Source organism: Melitaea cinxia, chromosome 11 (genome assembly GCF_905220565.1).
Source record: "Melitaea cinxia chromosome 11, ilMelCinx1.1, whole genome shotgun sequence".
In the NCBI taxonomy this organism is placed as follows: domain Eukaryota; kingdom Metazoa; phylum Arthropoda; class Insecta; order Lepidoptera; family Nymphalidae; genus Melitaea; species Melitaea cinxia.
Genome location: NC_059404.1, coordinates 1,353,075 through 1,370,354, shown reverse-complemented (window position 1 = coordinate 1,370,354; position 17,280 = coordinate 1,353,075). Strand labels below are relative to the sequence as shown.

Below are 17,280 nucleotides of genomic sequence, written 5' to 3'. Positions count from 1 at the left end.
GCACCATTTTGAATTCAACTGCTTTAATCCTAAAAGAGTCCGAATCAAATCTACCAAGCTAGTATCGACGTATTACCTACGTTTGATACAGCGCTTTCAGTAGAACAAGAATCAGCTATGCAGCACTTAATAAAGCCGCTTCTTATCTTCCACAGTTGATAATATCTTCAGACGGCACAATAGGCATGTGCTATGAGCACACTCCCGCTGAAGGTGTAGCAGTAGTCCGCCTTGCAGAACGTGCCCTTGCCAGGGCTGAAGTATCAGACCGACCAGCGCCCCCACCTGTCTTGCTGCCAGCACCGCAACCCATGAAGTGGAACTTAACCAATGAACTAAACAGGACCATTGAGAGTGCTGCCAGAGATATTGACAGGTGATACTGTATATAATGAGCCATGAAGATATGCACGATTTTATTTTTGTGTACCCACACATTAGGAATTCTAAACATTTTTTGAATATCATATCAAAAATTGACCGCTCCAGCGGGATTCGAACCCGCGTCTCCGACTGACCGTGTCGGCGCTCTAGCCAATTAAGCTATGGAACGATGTGCCCGCCAGGTTCGAATCCCGCTGGAGCGGTCAATTTTTGATATGATATTCAAAAAATGTTTAGAATTCCTAATGTGTGGGTACACAAAAATAAAATCGTGCATATTAAAAATAGCATGGTGTCGTCTCCTGTCAAAAGATTTTCATTGTAATATGAAACTTTGAATAGTTACGGGTCTCTGTAAAGAACTCACTATAGACGGCGCCACGGTTCGCTTAAACCGAAAATAGAAATCATCATATCAAGAATTTCGCTCTGGCGGGCACATCGTTCCATAGCTTAATTGGCTAGAGCGCCGACACGGTCAGTCGGAGACGCGGGTTCGAATCCCGCTGGAGCGGTCAATTTTTGATATGATATTCAAAAAATGTTTAGAGCCATGAAGATATTTAGCGAAAATACCGCCATTTTTATTCGTGTTGTTAGTATGTGATGTCACATCACATCAGCCTTTCGCAGTCCACTACTGAACATAGGCCCCCACAAGTTCACGCCAAAAATGGCGTGAACTCATGTGTTTGTGATGGTTGTACGATAAATTATACGTTTTATTAATTGTGATTATAAAGAAAAACGGGCTGGAATTTTATCGGCTAACGAGCGCCGAGATAATACGACAATCGTGAAAATCATCATCTTAAAATTTAATATTGTTGGTTAGCAGTAAGTAATGACTAATGTGTATTGTTACAGACAAATTTCCGACTTAGATCTGAAAGTGTACACGTACCGCGGCTACGGACGCGAGTTCATGAAGTCATGCCGCACTAGCCCCGATGTCTACATTCAGCTCGCCCTGCAGTACACTTACTACAAGTTAGATCATTTTTTATCATAACACAGACTCTTCTGTCTCACTCTTGTCTTATAGTGTACTGGTTATATAATGTAATATCTTCAAAATAGCTCCATAGTGGATATATGATAAGTGTCACTCCGATGTGTCATGAAAGTTATAAGAACTTTTATTTCCATTTACTTATTAATGTATTTTTAGCCAAACAAATAGCAAAGTTTGTCTATACGATTTAATTTTTTATAAGTTTTGACGGGATTCAACGATTTTTTTTATTCGAATGCTAATGCTCGCCCTCGATGTCGTGTGGGTCTATTTAAATCGAGCTATATTTGAAGATTCCTTTTAGAGTCATTTCGAAAAATGTGTATTTTACTATATCTACTTGTCAATGAAATTTGATTTCGGTTTTTTTTTTTGAGAACAATCATATAATAAAAACGTAACGGGGCGCTGTCTGTACATGGAAGATATATGAGAAAAAGTATTATCGGGACCTTTATCAACGCAAATAGCACCCAAAACAATGATTGTCAGAATTTTTGTCTGTTTGTCTGTGCGTTTGTGTACGCTAATCTCAGAAACGGGTTATCCGATTTAGATGTGGTTTTTACTAATATATTGTGCTAATATATAAGCTTAGATTAACGTTTAATTTTTGTTTCATATTAAACGGTTAATAAATAAAAAAGTTATGCCAATTGAAAGAATCACGTTGAACATGTAGTCACACGCTCTTTCCACGCTGACGAGGTCGCGTGCACAGCTAGTTATAAATATATTTTTTTTCGTGTTCAGAATGTACGGCTATCTAGTATCCACATACGAATCCGCTTCTCTCCGTCGCTTCCGTCACGGGCGCGTGGACAACATAAGATCGGCCCACAGCGCCGCCCACGCGTGGGCAGCCGCCATGTGCACCGCCGACACACCCCCGCAGGCCGACGACGATGGACAAAAGAAGGTCTCTTTCAATTTATACGGGGTTAGTATTTTATTGATAGCGGAAATAATAGATAACTACAGGTGAAAAGAGCAACATTCTTAAAACTTCTTAGTGATTTGATAGTGACCCAGTCGTTGTCACGCCACTCTATAATTGCAGTTTTTGGCGTTATATAATTTATGGAATGTTTACAGATTTAAGTTTTGCAATGCAATCAACACGCGTAATCATAATAATTACAAACATGGGCACGTGCCGAGTTACGCGACCCATCGACGCCACCGGCTCAAGTTCTAACAATGGCTGCTGACCAAGCGTTTCCGTGGGACAATTCAAAAGTGCATTTAGTTCATAAGTTTTAAATGTAATGTTTTAATTAATTATTATTTTAAGATTAGTCTTGTAGAACATTTGTAACTATAAACATCTTGTAATTAATAAATAAATATTTTTTTTAAAAGAAATTCGTTCGCCGTTATTTAACTGGCGCAGTCGGTAGGATCGCGACACTCGAACTTCGAATAAAACTCTCCGAATAGAGTGAACGATATCTATCGTTATTTTCGCGATCCGCTATACAAGAACCTACGAACGGCGATATCCTGCGGGAGTCCTGGCGAATTGGGAGTCCTGCTGTTCTACAAGGCCCGGCAAGAGATGCAGAGAATCCTTGGGTAAGTACGAATCGTTTACCCAGTATCCTGTGCTATATCTCATGTCGTTATATTATATTTATGCATACGAGTATTGTGTTATATGTGATTGTCTTTGTGCTATAATCGTGATTAGACAATTAGTTTAACAATAATATATTTTGTGTAATACTTAAATATTTTTTGTTCTTATGCTAAAATCGCATTAGACAATTAATTTAATAATAATATATTTTGTGTAAGACTTAAATAATTTTTGTCTTTATGCTAGAATCGCATTAGATAATAAATTTAACAATAGAATATTGTGTGCTATACGTAGTTATAGTTAGCGTAACGCCAACGCTATCGCTAATCGTAAACAAGTAGTTTTCTAATTTTACTCGATTTCTTTTTATTATTCAATATGAATAGTTCAGACATACATAATTTTAAATTTGTAAGGGATGTTATGCCCAGGTATGATGGTAATCCAAAAATACTTAATTATTATATAAGGGAGGTAGAGAATATACTGTGTATGCTCGATGCACCTGCTAGAGTAAGTCCGCCACTTATCTCTCTCATTAAAAGTAGGCTAAGCGGAACCGCGATAGATGCCGTGGCCTACGAAGAGTCACTCGATACGTGGGATAGCATTAAATCAGCATTAATACGTAGGTTAGGAGAGCCGCGTAATGAGATTCAAGTAATGCAGGAGCTAACGCGTGTCCGTCGTAATAAAAATGAAGACGCGGAGGCTTTCGGCAAACGTCTTAGAGATATATTAGATACGTTAAACTCGGTAGGTAGGCACAGTGATAAATCGTATTACGAAAATATGGTAATCGACCAATATATCAATAACCTTGAATTTCATGTCTCGATCGGGGTGCGTATTGCACAACCCACGACCCTGGAGGTAGCGATAATAACAGCTAGACAAGAGGAGGCACGATTAGCGCATAATAAATTTAATAGTTTTCATTCACCTCCCATACAAGCCAAACCAAAAGAGATGCCTAGACCTAATATGCCCATAAGTCAAACTAGCCTGCCGTTTAGGTTTAGTAATATACCCAAACATAGGTTCTTCGATAATGTTGGACCACAACAAAGACCACAGTGGGTACAGCCCGCGTCACCGTGGAAAAACAAGCAAGCTGTAGGTAATTTTACACCCCAAAGTTCTGGTAATTTTAGGAATTCTGGAAACTTTAGGAACTCTGGAAACTTCAGACAGCAGCAGAATATGCCACATCAACAAGTTAACCAGCCACAAAATATCTCAGATGTTACAATGAGGTCAGTAAATAAACCACCTAGACCTCAGTTGGGTCAGGAAGAATTTTTCTACACAAGTAACGAGCCAGAATTCGACCAAGATAACGACGACCCCTATTACGAACAAGGTGAGTACTTTACCACACAATTTTCTGACCAAGATTACGCAGATACGTCCTCAGATCAGACAAAACACCAGGATTTTCCCGAGGACAAGGTAAACGACGATCACAGTTAAACACTGTTGAGATAAAAAGACAAAGTAAGTCCCATCTACCATACATTGACCTCCCAGAGTTTATGGGTAAATTTTTATTAGACACAGGAGCAACTAACTGCATGATATCACCTAAAGCATTAATAGGAACTAGTTTTGAACATTGCATACAATATGAACCGTTTTTAGTGAAAACCGCACACGCTACTACTAAAAATGACTATGTTGCATATTTACCTTTACCCTCTTAATTTAATACCGATAAGTCTCATAAGTTTTTAGTGTTCGATGTTGATCCGAAGTATATAGGAATAATAGGAATAGATTTGTTGAAAGAATTAGGCTGTACAATTGACTTAAACAATAAATTATTGATATCTCCTACTTGTGAAATACCTATATATACAGATTATCCAGTTAAAAAAGTTAAAGTTGAACCTAAATGTGAAAAATTAATTATTGTCAAAACAAACTATACTGATGGTCAATATATTTGTGATGAGTTTTACTGGGATAAAGATCTTAAATCGCCAACAGCCCTAGTTACAGTTAAAAATGGCATTTTTAAGACATCCATAATTAATTTTAGCAATGAAAAGAAAATTGTCACCAATAATACCCAGGTAGCTCTTGAACCTGTACCCGAAAATGTAGTAAATAACTTGGAAGGCGTCTGTAATCTGAATAATTTAAATATTCAAGAAAATTTTGACCATGAATTAAAACAAAACCTGAATAAAATACGTACTGAGCATATGAACGACGAGGAAAAGCGAGAAATAGTTAGACTTTGTTATAATTATAGAGAAATTTTTCATTCAGACAAAATTCCACTGTCCTTCACCCATACCGTAAAACACGAACTAAGACTGACTGACCTCCTATTTTCGTTAGAAGTTACAGACAGGCCCCTCAACAGCGTAAAGAAATTCAGAACCAAGTCGACAACCTTTTAAAACAAGGAATCATTAGAGAAAGCATATCCCCATGGTCTTGCCCAGTACACATAGTCCCTAAAAAACCAGACGCCTCTGGAGAGGTTAAGTGGAGGCTTGTTATTGACTATAGACGACTGAATGACAGGATTGTAGAGGACAAATATCCCCTTCCCAACATAAACGACATATTAGACAGAGTAGGACGAGCACAATATTTTACTACCCTCGACCTCACGAGTAGCTATCATCAAATTGAGATGCACCCTAACGACATTGAAAAGACTGCCTTTACAACAGAAAGAGGTCATTATGAATTTTTACGAATGCCCTTTGGCTTGAAAAATGCCCCTAGTACTTTTCAACGTCTTATGGATCACATTTTAAGAGGTTTAGATAACGTTTTTACCTATTTAGATGACGTCATCATAGTATCTACATCTTTACAAGACCATATAGTTAAATTAAAACAAGTTTTTGATCGTTTCAAAGTCCACAATTTGAAGATTCAATTAGATAAATCCGAATTTTTACAAAAACAAGTTAATTTCCTAGGACACGAACTCACGGACCAGGGACTTAAGCCTAACAAAGATAAAATCAAAGCCGTATTAAATTTCCCTATACCGTGTAATCAAAAGGATATTAAGTCTTTTCTAGGTTTAGTAGGTTACTATCGTAAGTTCATTAAGGACTTCGCGAAATTAACCAAACCATTAACAGCATGTTTAAAGAAAAACGCTAAAGTAATACATACACCCGAATTTATAGACGCGGTAGACAAATGTAAGCAAATTTTAACAAACTCTCCCATCTTACAATACCCAGACTTTAACAAACCATTTATTTTGACAACTGATGCCTCTGATATAGCCATAGGAGCAGTCTTATCGCAGGGAAACGTAGGATCGGATAATCCTGTTGCTTACGCATCCAGGACACTATCAGATACAGAAAATCGTTATTCAACCATAGAGAAAGAATTATTAGCTATAATCTGGGCCATTAAGTACTTCAGGCCGTATTTATATGGTAGGAAGTTTACCATCTACACTGACCATAGACCTTTGTCATGGTTAATGTCCTTGAAAGACCCAAATTCAAAATTAACTCGTTGGAGACTTAAGCTTGCTGAGTATGATTATAAAGTAGTATATAAAAAGAGTAGTCAAAACACGAATGCAGATGCATTATCTAGAGTTAAAATTTTTCATAAGAGTGTTGATTCATTAGCCGTAAATCTTGACGACAACGATGACGATGAAATAATCAATCGCATTTTTGATAATGTACGTAGGGAAGCTCAAAACACAGACATTGACAATACGACTGAAGCGCAAAATACAGACACTGATAATGCAAATGAATCACAAAACACTGACATTGACAATGCGACTGACAATACTGACAACATTCACGTACAAAATCAAAGAGAAAATGACATGCAAACCCACAATGACCAAATGAGTGTTGACCAAGACCAGCTGATCTCCACTAATCATACCCAACCCGACAACGAAAATAGAGGTTTACCAATCTTATCAGACGCCATTGACAGACAACTTAAACAGTTTCATATAAGGTCTACACCCGGTTCAGAATGTAGAGTAGAAAATAGGTCGACAAACTCTAGAATTGTTATCAAAGACGTATTTATCCCCATAAACAACACTGAGTCTGAAATTATTAGATTTCTGAAAGAACATACTATAGCAGATCGTATCTTTCACTGCTATTTTTACGACGAAAGTTTATATTCAGCCTTTGCAAGGGTTTACACTACTATTTTTAATGATAGAGGACCAAAATTAATTAGGTGTAACTCGCGTGTGACTTTAGTCGAAAATAAGACAGAACAACAGGAATTAATAAAGAAATACCACGAAGGCAAAACAACGCATCGCGGTATTCAAGAAACATTTAAGCAACTCCGTAGAAACTATCATTGGTCTAATATGTTGCTTTCGATTCAAAAATTTATTAATCAATGTGATATTTGCTTAAAATCTAAGTACGAGAGAAATCCACTCAGACCCCCTTTGAACTTGACTCAGACACCAACAAAACCTCTTGAACATCTGTTTATGGACCTCTATTCTACAGGAGGCGCAACTTTTCTAACAATAATAGATAATTTTTCAAAATTTGCACAAGCTATGCCCCTAAATGCTGCAAGTAGTGTACACATCGCTGAAGCATTGATACAAGTTTTCTCTGTCATAGGCTTACCATTGAAAATAACAACCGATTCAGATAGTAAATTCGATAACGAAGTTATTAAGGAAATATGTGCATCTCACGACATTAACATTCACTTTACAACACCATACAACCCGAACTCCAACTCCCCCATAGAACGATTCCATTCAACTATAGGTGAGATTATCAGAATACAAAGAATGACAAATAAAGAAGACCCAATTAATTTAATAATGAATTACGCTATAATTGCCTATAATAACTCAATTCACTCTGTAACGGGTTATACGCCACGAGAACTGTTATTTGGTCACACAGCTTCTCGAAACCCCTTGGAATTATTCTATCCTAAAGAGTTTTACCAGGACTATGTCATCAAGCACCGCAGAAACGCAAAAGCAGTACAAGAATGTTTAGCAGCTCACATGGCCAAAAATAAAGAACAGGTAATAGAAAAACGTAACCAGGCCGCCAAGGAGATCACATTTAAGGTAGGAGAAATAGTTTACAAACAGGTAGCCAAAACTGCGCGCAATGACAAAACCAAACCAGTCTTCAAAGGTCCGTATAAAATAATTCACCTTCACCCCAACAATGTTGCTGAAATAATAGGTAACCACCCCAATTCAAAATCTATTAGAGTACATTATAAGCTTTTACGAAGACCACATCTTGTTACAGGACCCTCATCGCAGGAGCCTGGGTGCTCTTCGCAACAGCCAACTTGACCCTTAATCCCGTAAATAATGAAAATGGAATATTATTACTTAAACAAGGACTAGTTCTCAAACAGATTGATACTTTTAGTCTGGCTTGTGTCTATAATATCACTTACCTTCATGAGGTTACTATAAAAATTCTAGCACTATATGTTAGCACGAAAGAAGCAGAGGATACGTTATTAGGTAGTAAGGATACACGTTATCAAACATACAAGAACCAGATAGAAGCTAGTTTAAGTTTAATAAATAAGAAAATTATGTTTATAGCACCGCATTCAACTAGAGTTAGGCGTGGTATAATAAATGGGTTAGGATCTGTGGTTAAAGCAATTACAGGAAATTTAGACTACGAAGATGCTATTAAATTTGAAAATGAAATATCAAACTTACGAAATTCAGTTTATAAAATTCAAAATTCTCAGAAACAATCTTTATTTTTAGCGGAAAATACAATTAAAGAATTTAGCAAACAAATACAAATTATTAAAGAAAATGAGGAAAAATTAGTAAACCTGTTGAAAAATGCCACTATTAGTAGTAATTTAGTAATTAATCATATGAACTTTTTAGATTTATACATTCAAATAAATTTTAGTTTAGAGTTCCTATTAAATAAGCTCTTAGTTCTAGAAGATGCAATGACTTTTGCCCAGATAGGTATAATGCACCCAAGTATAATAGCTCCACATAATTTAATAGCTGAGATTCAGAACATGCAAAAGTCAAATAGATTTAAAGCAGTAGATAGCATAAGCATCAAAAATATACATAGTATAGAAAAGTCAATTAGTGTAAAAGCTTATAGCACAGAGCACGCATTAACATTTATCCTGGAAATACCCTCCGTTGATCCAAACGTTTTTGACCTTCTCCATATCTATTCCATCCCAGATAAGCAAAATTTAACTATTATTCCCAAATCCAAATACCTAGTACTGGGTAGCGAGGAGTACTCTTACCTGGAGGACAGCTGCAAGAAGATCACGCAAGACACCCATCTCTGCGCGACACTGAACACTCAACCCATAGATAAATCTGAAGACTGCGTTATATCACTCATCAAACATCAAAAAGCAAACTGTACAAGAGCGAAAATGAATCTCAAGCAACAGAAAATACAGAAAATAGAAGAAAACAAATGGCTGATAATTCTACAACACGATGAAATTTTAAGAATTCATTGTGGTTCAAAAACAACATACAAAAGGATATCCGGTATTCAAATAGTCAGCATCACACGTGACTGTCAATTGGAAATATCAAATAAAATATTGAGAACAAATTCTGACACAATAACAATAGATGAAATCATTCCATTACCAAGTACTCCAATCATACCAGAAGAAAAGATACATTATAACCTTCAGCTCGAAGACATCTCACTGGACAGTATCCATGAGTTGATGGAACGTGCAGAAGACATCCCAAACGAAGATGGCATTAATTGGCAAGTTATGATGGCTACCCCGAGTTGGCCCACCATCGCAATATACATCATCTGCGCTGGGATTATATGCTGGAAATTATACCTATGGAGACAAAGCCGAAGTAAATCATACCAGACGGCGGAACCTGCAGTCAGACAGAACAGTTGCAGCGAGGACGCTACAGGAAGCTGCAAAATGCGCTTCCAGCTTAAGGAGGGAGGAGTTACGCGACCCATCGACGCCACCGGCTCAAGTTCTAACAATGGCTGCTGACCAAGCGTTTCCGTGGGACAATTCAAAAGTGCATTTAGTTCATAAGTTTTAAATGTAATGTTTTAATTAATTATTATTTTAAGATTAGTCTTGTAGAACATTTGTAACTATAAACATCTTGTAATTAATAAATAAATATTTTTTTTAAAAGAAATTCGTTCGCCGTTATTTAACTGCCGATCGCTTTTTTTTAGTTATGTGTGTTATTTAAATGTAGTTTTAAATATTTAACAAATGTCTGCGATAAATGGTAGACGGTAGAATTATTACAAGCTTATGTTGTACCTTAAAGTGATATATGTACCAACTTTATAATTATTCAATAATTTTTTTTTATTAAAAAGATATGAGTATAATTATATATATTCTCTATATTATTTACAGGAGCAAAAGAAGTTAGAACTCTTCGAGGAAGCGGCACGTAAGCAGACAGCTGTTATGGAAGCAAATATTCTTGGGCGAGGCATCGATAACCATTTGTTGGGTCTTAGAGAAGCAGCGCGAGAAACGCTTGGAGAAATTCCGGAAATGTTCAAGGACCCTACTTATAGCCGCATGATTGAATTCAAACTTAGTACAAGTCAGGTAGGATAAGGAATGACTTTTTCAACTAAGTACTGAAATGTCAATTTAATTTTTTTTTTGATTATTGGTGTCAAATGACACAGATTATTTCACCAATGCGAAGTCGATTGAGAAGATACGAAAGATATTTATTAGTGTGGTTGAGACAGCAACCCTAATTCGATACTTCCCTCTACTAGTAGCAATTTTATGACTAGATCTTAACCTAGAATATTATAAAATGTCAAAAACATTAAATTGATATCATACTCACTTTTTAATTGACTTTTACTTATGTCAGAAATAAATAACGTAAATATCTTATTATATAATTATTAATGTGTAGGTGGCCACAACTACCGACGGTACATTTATGGGCTACGGAGCCGTGGTTCCCGATGGTTACGGTTGCAGTTACAATCCAAAGAAGGACTCTGTCATCTTCTGCATAGCTTCTTTCACATCCTCCAGCGTCACTAACACTGAAGCCTTCAGGCAATCTTTGGAAGAAGCTCTTAACACTATGAAACTGATGTTCCAAAATCGAAAAGTAGACAGCTAAGTATTTATATGAAACTAAAAAGCCATATCTTCGTAAAAAGGATGACTTAAAAAGTTATTATTATTAAAAGCTATATATAAAGCTATATTATAATACATAATATGCGTTGCCTTTGACGCTTTATCCATTGATATAGGTAATATATATATATATACATACATTGCAAAGTTATTAAAATTTATATTTAATACTATTTCTTGCTTCAAGGAAGTTTAATTTTAATGTACTTTATAAAGTACGAAATTTATTTAAGTATTTAAAAAATTAAATTTTATTAGAATGCATAATTAATGCCAAAATGGTAAATATTATAATTATGGCTATTTAATGAAATAAAATTTATATTTATTCAAATTTTTGGTACGAAATATCGGCATTGATAAAATGGTTAACTATAAAAGTGATTTTACGTGTCCCATGAAATGGTATAACTTCAAAAGCTACTTTGACCACAAGTTATTGTGGAATATTTTAGTAGTTTTTAATAAGAAAATTTTCGTAATTTGTGGAAAAATATTACTGAAAAGAAAAAGTATGCCATTTAGTAGATAAATATAACTTGATGTGGAAGAATTTGTTACGTATTACGTAAATCACATTAATTGTAACAAAATATTTCGTACTTTTTCTTCCATTTGGAAAGGCCAAGTTAAGTCTTTAAAGTGTTTTTGAGAAGGTATCCCAAGTACGGAATTAATATAACTTGTCTAAAAAATGTAAGCTATGACAACACCAATCCGGTGGCATTTAAATGGGTAAGCGTTGTTCTTTATGGTATAGTGTTGTTTGAAAAAGTAAAATTCTAAATTCGAAACTTGTGAAATGGTAAAATGTAGCGGTATATTCTATGCTCGTAGTATGTATAATGATATTACATACTTACATAGGTAAATGAAGAAATTCAAAATGTTCGAAATGGTGTTTGACATCTTCGTAATAAATTAAATAAATAACAATTAATTGATAAAATTATAATTATATACAAAAATATCGTATAAAGTACGCACATTATTTATATTACAAAAATAAATGTAACTGTAACGTATACATATCACTTGCGCAGACTTAAATCAATATTTTGTAGATATATTTAGATATTATTTAAATGCTAAGGTAGACAAATTATATTCTAAAAATTATATCACGTTAGGATGTTTTTGTAAATACACTATTTGGATTTAATTAGCTTTTAGCTAACATTTTGAAAGTTTATCGAGAAATTTTTATTAAAATTAATAATTTGTTAAGTAAAGTTATAGAGCAAAAAATGTAATTATTATTGCTTGGTTGATAATATTGAAATATTATCTATACATTTTGTTGAAATTATTCAAACATATTATATCAAAAAATAAATCATATATATATATATATATATATATGATTTATATATATATATATATATATATATATATTTGTATATATATATATATATATATATATATATATATATATATATGTATATATATATACAAATCACAAGACGATAGTGTTAAAATTCAAATTTTATTCTTCTTTAAATGAATACTAAAAGCGGAATTTTATATGATGAAAATTAATATCTGGATTCCTTTTTATTCAATTAACTTTATTTATTCAGCTGTGTAAAAGATCTTTATGAATCTTATGGCAGAACTTTAAAGTACGTTGCCGCTAGTTATGAAATTTTGACAGGTATGCCATTCATTTTCGACACGGTCGAAGTTATTACGGAGTGTAGAAGAGATTAGCATAATCTTTATATATCAGAAAGTATCTGTTGAAATGCATTAAATTAGGACAGTGGCGTAGCGAGGAGGTGGCAAGGGGCTTCTCTCAAAGGGGCGCCATGTAGTCCGCAAAACAATAAATTGCTGGAAATATTATATGGTTTTCAATTTAGGCTAAAAAGGTTTTATGCCCCGGGCGCGACTTAAGCTCACTACGCCACTGAATTAGGGTGACGCCACATTAGAATCAGGGTAAATCTAAATATGGAGGCATACTTCACGTTCCCTGTAATTGCTCATTTCTTAACAAACTTTTGGTCAAATTTTGAACTATAATTGATAAATTCTTACTTTCGCTTTGTCTACACCCGATTGAGGAAAGTTTTTGAACTGTTATTTATAGCATACAGGTGGACACTTTTTCATCTTGTCTCCATATAAGATACTCCTTCCTTCTGTACTCCATAGAAGTTATAAAGTAAATTATTATCAAACTTTAATACTATTATATTCTTTATAATAATAAAAAAAACATGTTAATTTTTACCTAATCTAGGTAAAGTAATGACACATGATAGTTTCTTAGCGAAGTAATTCTATCGATATCATTATTGCCGTGATCCAAGTCTTATGCTAATAATTGTTGAAAATCGACTAAGTCGTTATATTTTAAATTCGTGTACTTCGATGTACATGTAGAAAACCTTTATTTTTAAAATTTTAGGGCCGAAATTGAGTATTATTTTTAGGCAGTAATATTTTTTTATGTAAATTATTTGCTGAATGATAATTGTACCTAAGTTCCTACTTACATTAATTTTTTAGGCTATTTTTTTTCTCTGCTAACAATTTCATGATTCTGACAGGATTTTTTGAATTGTTATTAATAATATATTATTTAGCTACATAGTATAAGTTGCTAAGGACCTTAAAATAACAAATATCTCGTATTATAAATGAATATACATAGTAATAATTAATAAAATACATATGAAATCCAAGTTTATATATACGTTAGAGTTGATAAAATATTTTTATGATATTCGAGATTCATATATATTATATACCTGTTGCAGTTTTCTAGCTCTTATATCGAATTATGTGTTTATACGATGCATATTTTTTTAAAATTTCATATATGTATATATCTTTGAAAAGTAGAACGAACTCTGCTGACAACAGACCCTTGTGTGGTATATATATTACGCCTTAATTGTTTTATTATGGAAATTTTGGAATCACAAACTAGTTATTTGGACTAAACAAAAAAAATGCATACCTATAAGATACTCGATTTTTTTTTAAATTATGTCATTACAAATTTTAAACACATTAATCAAATTGGTCCAAAAGTTTTCAATTGATACGGCTACCGGTAAACAGTAAATTAAATTTAAATTTTATAGCATTTGTCTGTAGTTATTATAATTTACTAATTCCAATTTCAAATTTCTTTGAAACAAATTTAATACTCTTTGCGTGATAGAGTAACAAATAGCTTTTAAAAATATTGTACTCTGAGCATTGGATATCTCCTTGCTTTAAGAGAACGTCAGCAGAGATTATTCTTCTAGCTTCGACATCAATCCATTGCAATAAGCGATCATGCTAAGCAGGTCCATTTCTTTATTGTATTATATATAAGATTGTTAGATCTAATTAGTACATTATTATAAAATATTTGTTAAATAAGAAAATATTCAAATAATTGTCAATGCTGTGGTGATAACATAAAAATTAGATTTGTAATATAAAATTTATGTAGAAAATTTGTCTCCACGTAGTCTCAAAGAATTTTTTAACTTGCCCAATTGTTGCATGTAATTGTTTAAGTACTCACTCTTTGTTAATAATGTCAAAATAATTTTTAAAATATTAACTTAATAGATGTAGGTTTATAGCACAATGAAGGACGATTTATTAAAAGTATGAGTAGTTGTGGAGAATTAATTTGTTAAGGAGAACCATCTTTGCGTATGAATAGGACCGTAAAAATACTTTAAAGCCAACCGCGTTACCACACTAATGTAAAATAGAAATACAAACCTTACTATTTTCAGTTTAAATGGGCTTTAATATAAATAATTGTTTTTATTTATTTTTTTAAAAATGCGATAAGTATCAATTTTGAACTTATGTTTATAAGTGCTCATTTTATGACATTATGATGCTTGACTATAGTATAATTCTCACATAAGAGATCTCCTTATCTTTATACTCAGATTCTAAGATTAGATTTAAGGGAACGTATACATATCAAAATGAGTGTCATGTTTATGACATGGCCAATTATGCGCAAATTATATCAAAAATTTAGTAGGTAATTAGGTTAATGTTATATTCCTAGCTTTAACCTAGTAACTTGAATTGTAATATTATTTATTTATTTATTTTATTTATTCATAATATAGACCGAAATACAGACACATTACACACGATATGACGACAGACGCTATTATCATTTGGTCGACATTTGTCCATGTTTTATTCGATTTTTTCCATACGGTACTTATCTAAATGAAAATTATTACAAATGTTTAAGGTCATTTTTTTAAATTGGTTAACTTAAAATAAAAAAACAAATTTAACAACTTTTCAGATATTTGTTCTATACCTACCTATTCTAATTTTAAGATTAGATTTAAGGGAACTTATACATATCAAAATGTGACTCATGTTTGACATGACCAAGAATATGAAAAAACATATCAAAGATGTAGTAATTAGGATTAAGGTGTTAGCAAGAATACTGACGTACCTAATGTTATATTCCTAACTTTAGCTTAGTAATTAATATTGTACTAATTGTTAATTATTAGACAAAATAAAATTTAAACATCAAATCAATGTTATTAGAAAATTTTTAGACGCCATATTTAATTGGATGATTACGTTCTAAACTTGTGTCCTTAAATTATAAAAAAAAAATATACAAAAAAATATATAAAAAATATATGTACAAACGTATTATATTTAGACGTTTAAATGTAGGTATTATATGTGCGTAATTACGCTTCGTCATAGACATATTATTATTGTTTGTTTTAAATAACTATAATATGCTAATAACTATTATGATGTGTTCGTTGTAAAAGAAAAAAAATCCAAAGGTGTGTGACATATCTATGAAAAATTGTATATTCAACGTTAAATATTTTTTGTTTTTGCAAAAATTAGGTATATAATAATAAAAATATTTGTTGTAGTTTTAAGCTTTGTGTTAAAATAATTTGCCAAATTTATATCAAATGGGTTTTGACGTTTTAGAATTCTATTTGATGTTAAGGAAGTCGCTATGCGTAGGAGGCTTGAGTAATTAATCTTCATTACACAGGTATAACTATTTTAAAGAATATTACTTCTTCATATCTACAGAAAAAACATTAATTATTGGATACAGAGTTTTTATATCAAAGTTAATAACGTAAGCCAATTCTTCACTAGCAACTCGATGTTACTTGTAGTTTTTCGTAGTATTATTTAATCTCAAATAAAATTAATGTGTTCAAGTTAAAACAAATAAAGAAAAATAAAAAGTATTTAAATAAAAAATAATAAATGTACCCAATATTAAAAGCAAGGGTAGAAAAATGTGCGTTCATTATCTATCTCGGATTTTATATTCCTAAATTTATCGCATTAGTTGGTAGGTGATATTTGCGGCACAATATTATTGAGTGTTATAGTTCGACACTGTATGATTAATGTTAGAACAGGAAGTAAAACGATGACATATCATTTAGTTAAGATATCTGTGTCAATTTAAATGTCTTAATAAATTATCTGTGGCACCTCATGTTTTATTTCAAACCTGCGACGAATTACATACCGATATCTCGCAATTTAATATTGAAATTAACGCGGGAAACGGAAAAATTGGTTGGTTAGTTATTTATTTTTTATTTTATTGTACACCACAAATATATTACAAACAAAGCATAAAGATGGTTACAGACAGTGAAGTACAATGGGCGGACTTATGGCTAATTAGCCATTTCTTCCAGACAACCCATAGTTAGTTATTCTGTAAAATTACATTAATCACATTTTTTCCGTCAGTAATTTTAAGCAATGATTTGCCCAATTTTTATATTATATACTCTGATGTTAGATTAAGTGGGACGATATTTATGACACATACAGACAAAAGTTCTAAAAAATAATATTTTTGACTTCTATTCGTACCTACTATGAATTCTTTCAGCCTCATTCATACATTTTTTCTCAAATATCTTCTATGTACCGAGATAAATTAGTCAGTTTTATTATAGGTATCAATTTTTTAGGGTTTCAATAAAAGGCATTTTTAAACTTCACATTATATTTTCATAAATCAGTTCATAAAATAATTTTAAACTATAAATTTAAGAAACACGAGACATAATCGAAAACATTGCATGTTAACGTACAATAAAATAAATTTAAAAACAGTTTATCATAATTTATAAAATATAGT

At 32.7% G+C, this 17,280-nt stretch overlaps 2 protein-coding genes across 2 annotated transcripts in view; both read left to right on the top strand.

Annotated features, from left to right (window-relative positions):
* The window catches only part of LOC123657969 (choline O-acetyltransferase), a gene marked incomplete at its 5' end in the record, with an annotated part of 73,845 nt that extends 62,730 nt beyond the window's left edge, over positions 1–11,115 (top strand). Inside the window, 5 exons of the mRNA XM_045593448.1 lie at positions 156–376; positions 1,252–1,374; positions 2,153–2,339; positions 10,374–10,574; positions 10,900–11,115. Coding sequence (XP_045449404.1) covers positions 156–376; positions 1,252–1,374; positions 2,153–2,339; positions 10,374–10,574; positions 10,900–11,115 — 948 coding nt within the window. The remainder of the gene's footprint in view (positions 1–155; positions 377–1,251; positions 1,375–2,152; positions 2,340–10,373; positions 10,575–10,899) is intronic.
* Positions 2,958–10,143, top strand: LOC123657843. Its single transcript, XM_045593348.1, has 2 exons — positions 2,958–2,974; positions 8,249–10,143. Exons 1-2 carry the CDS (start codon positions 2,958–2,960, stop codon positions 9,987–9,989), a joined length of 1,758 nt encoding a protein of 585 aa, XP_045449304.1. The 3' UTR covers positions 9,990–10,143.
* Positions 11,116–17,280: the final 6,165 nt, after the last annotated feature.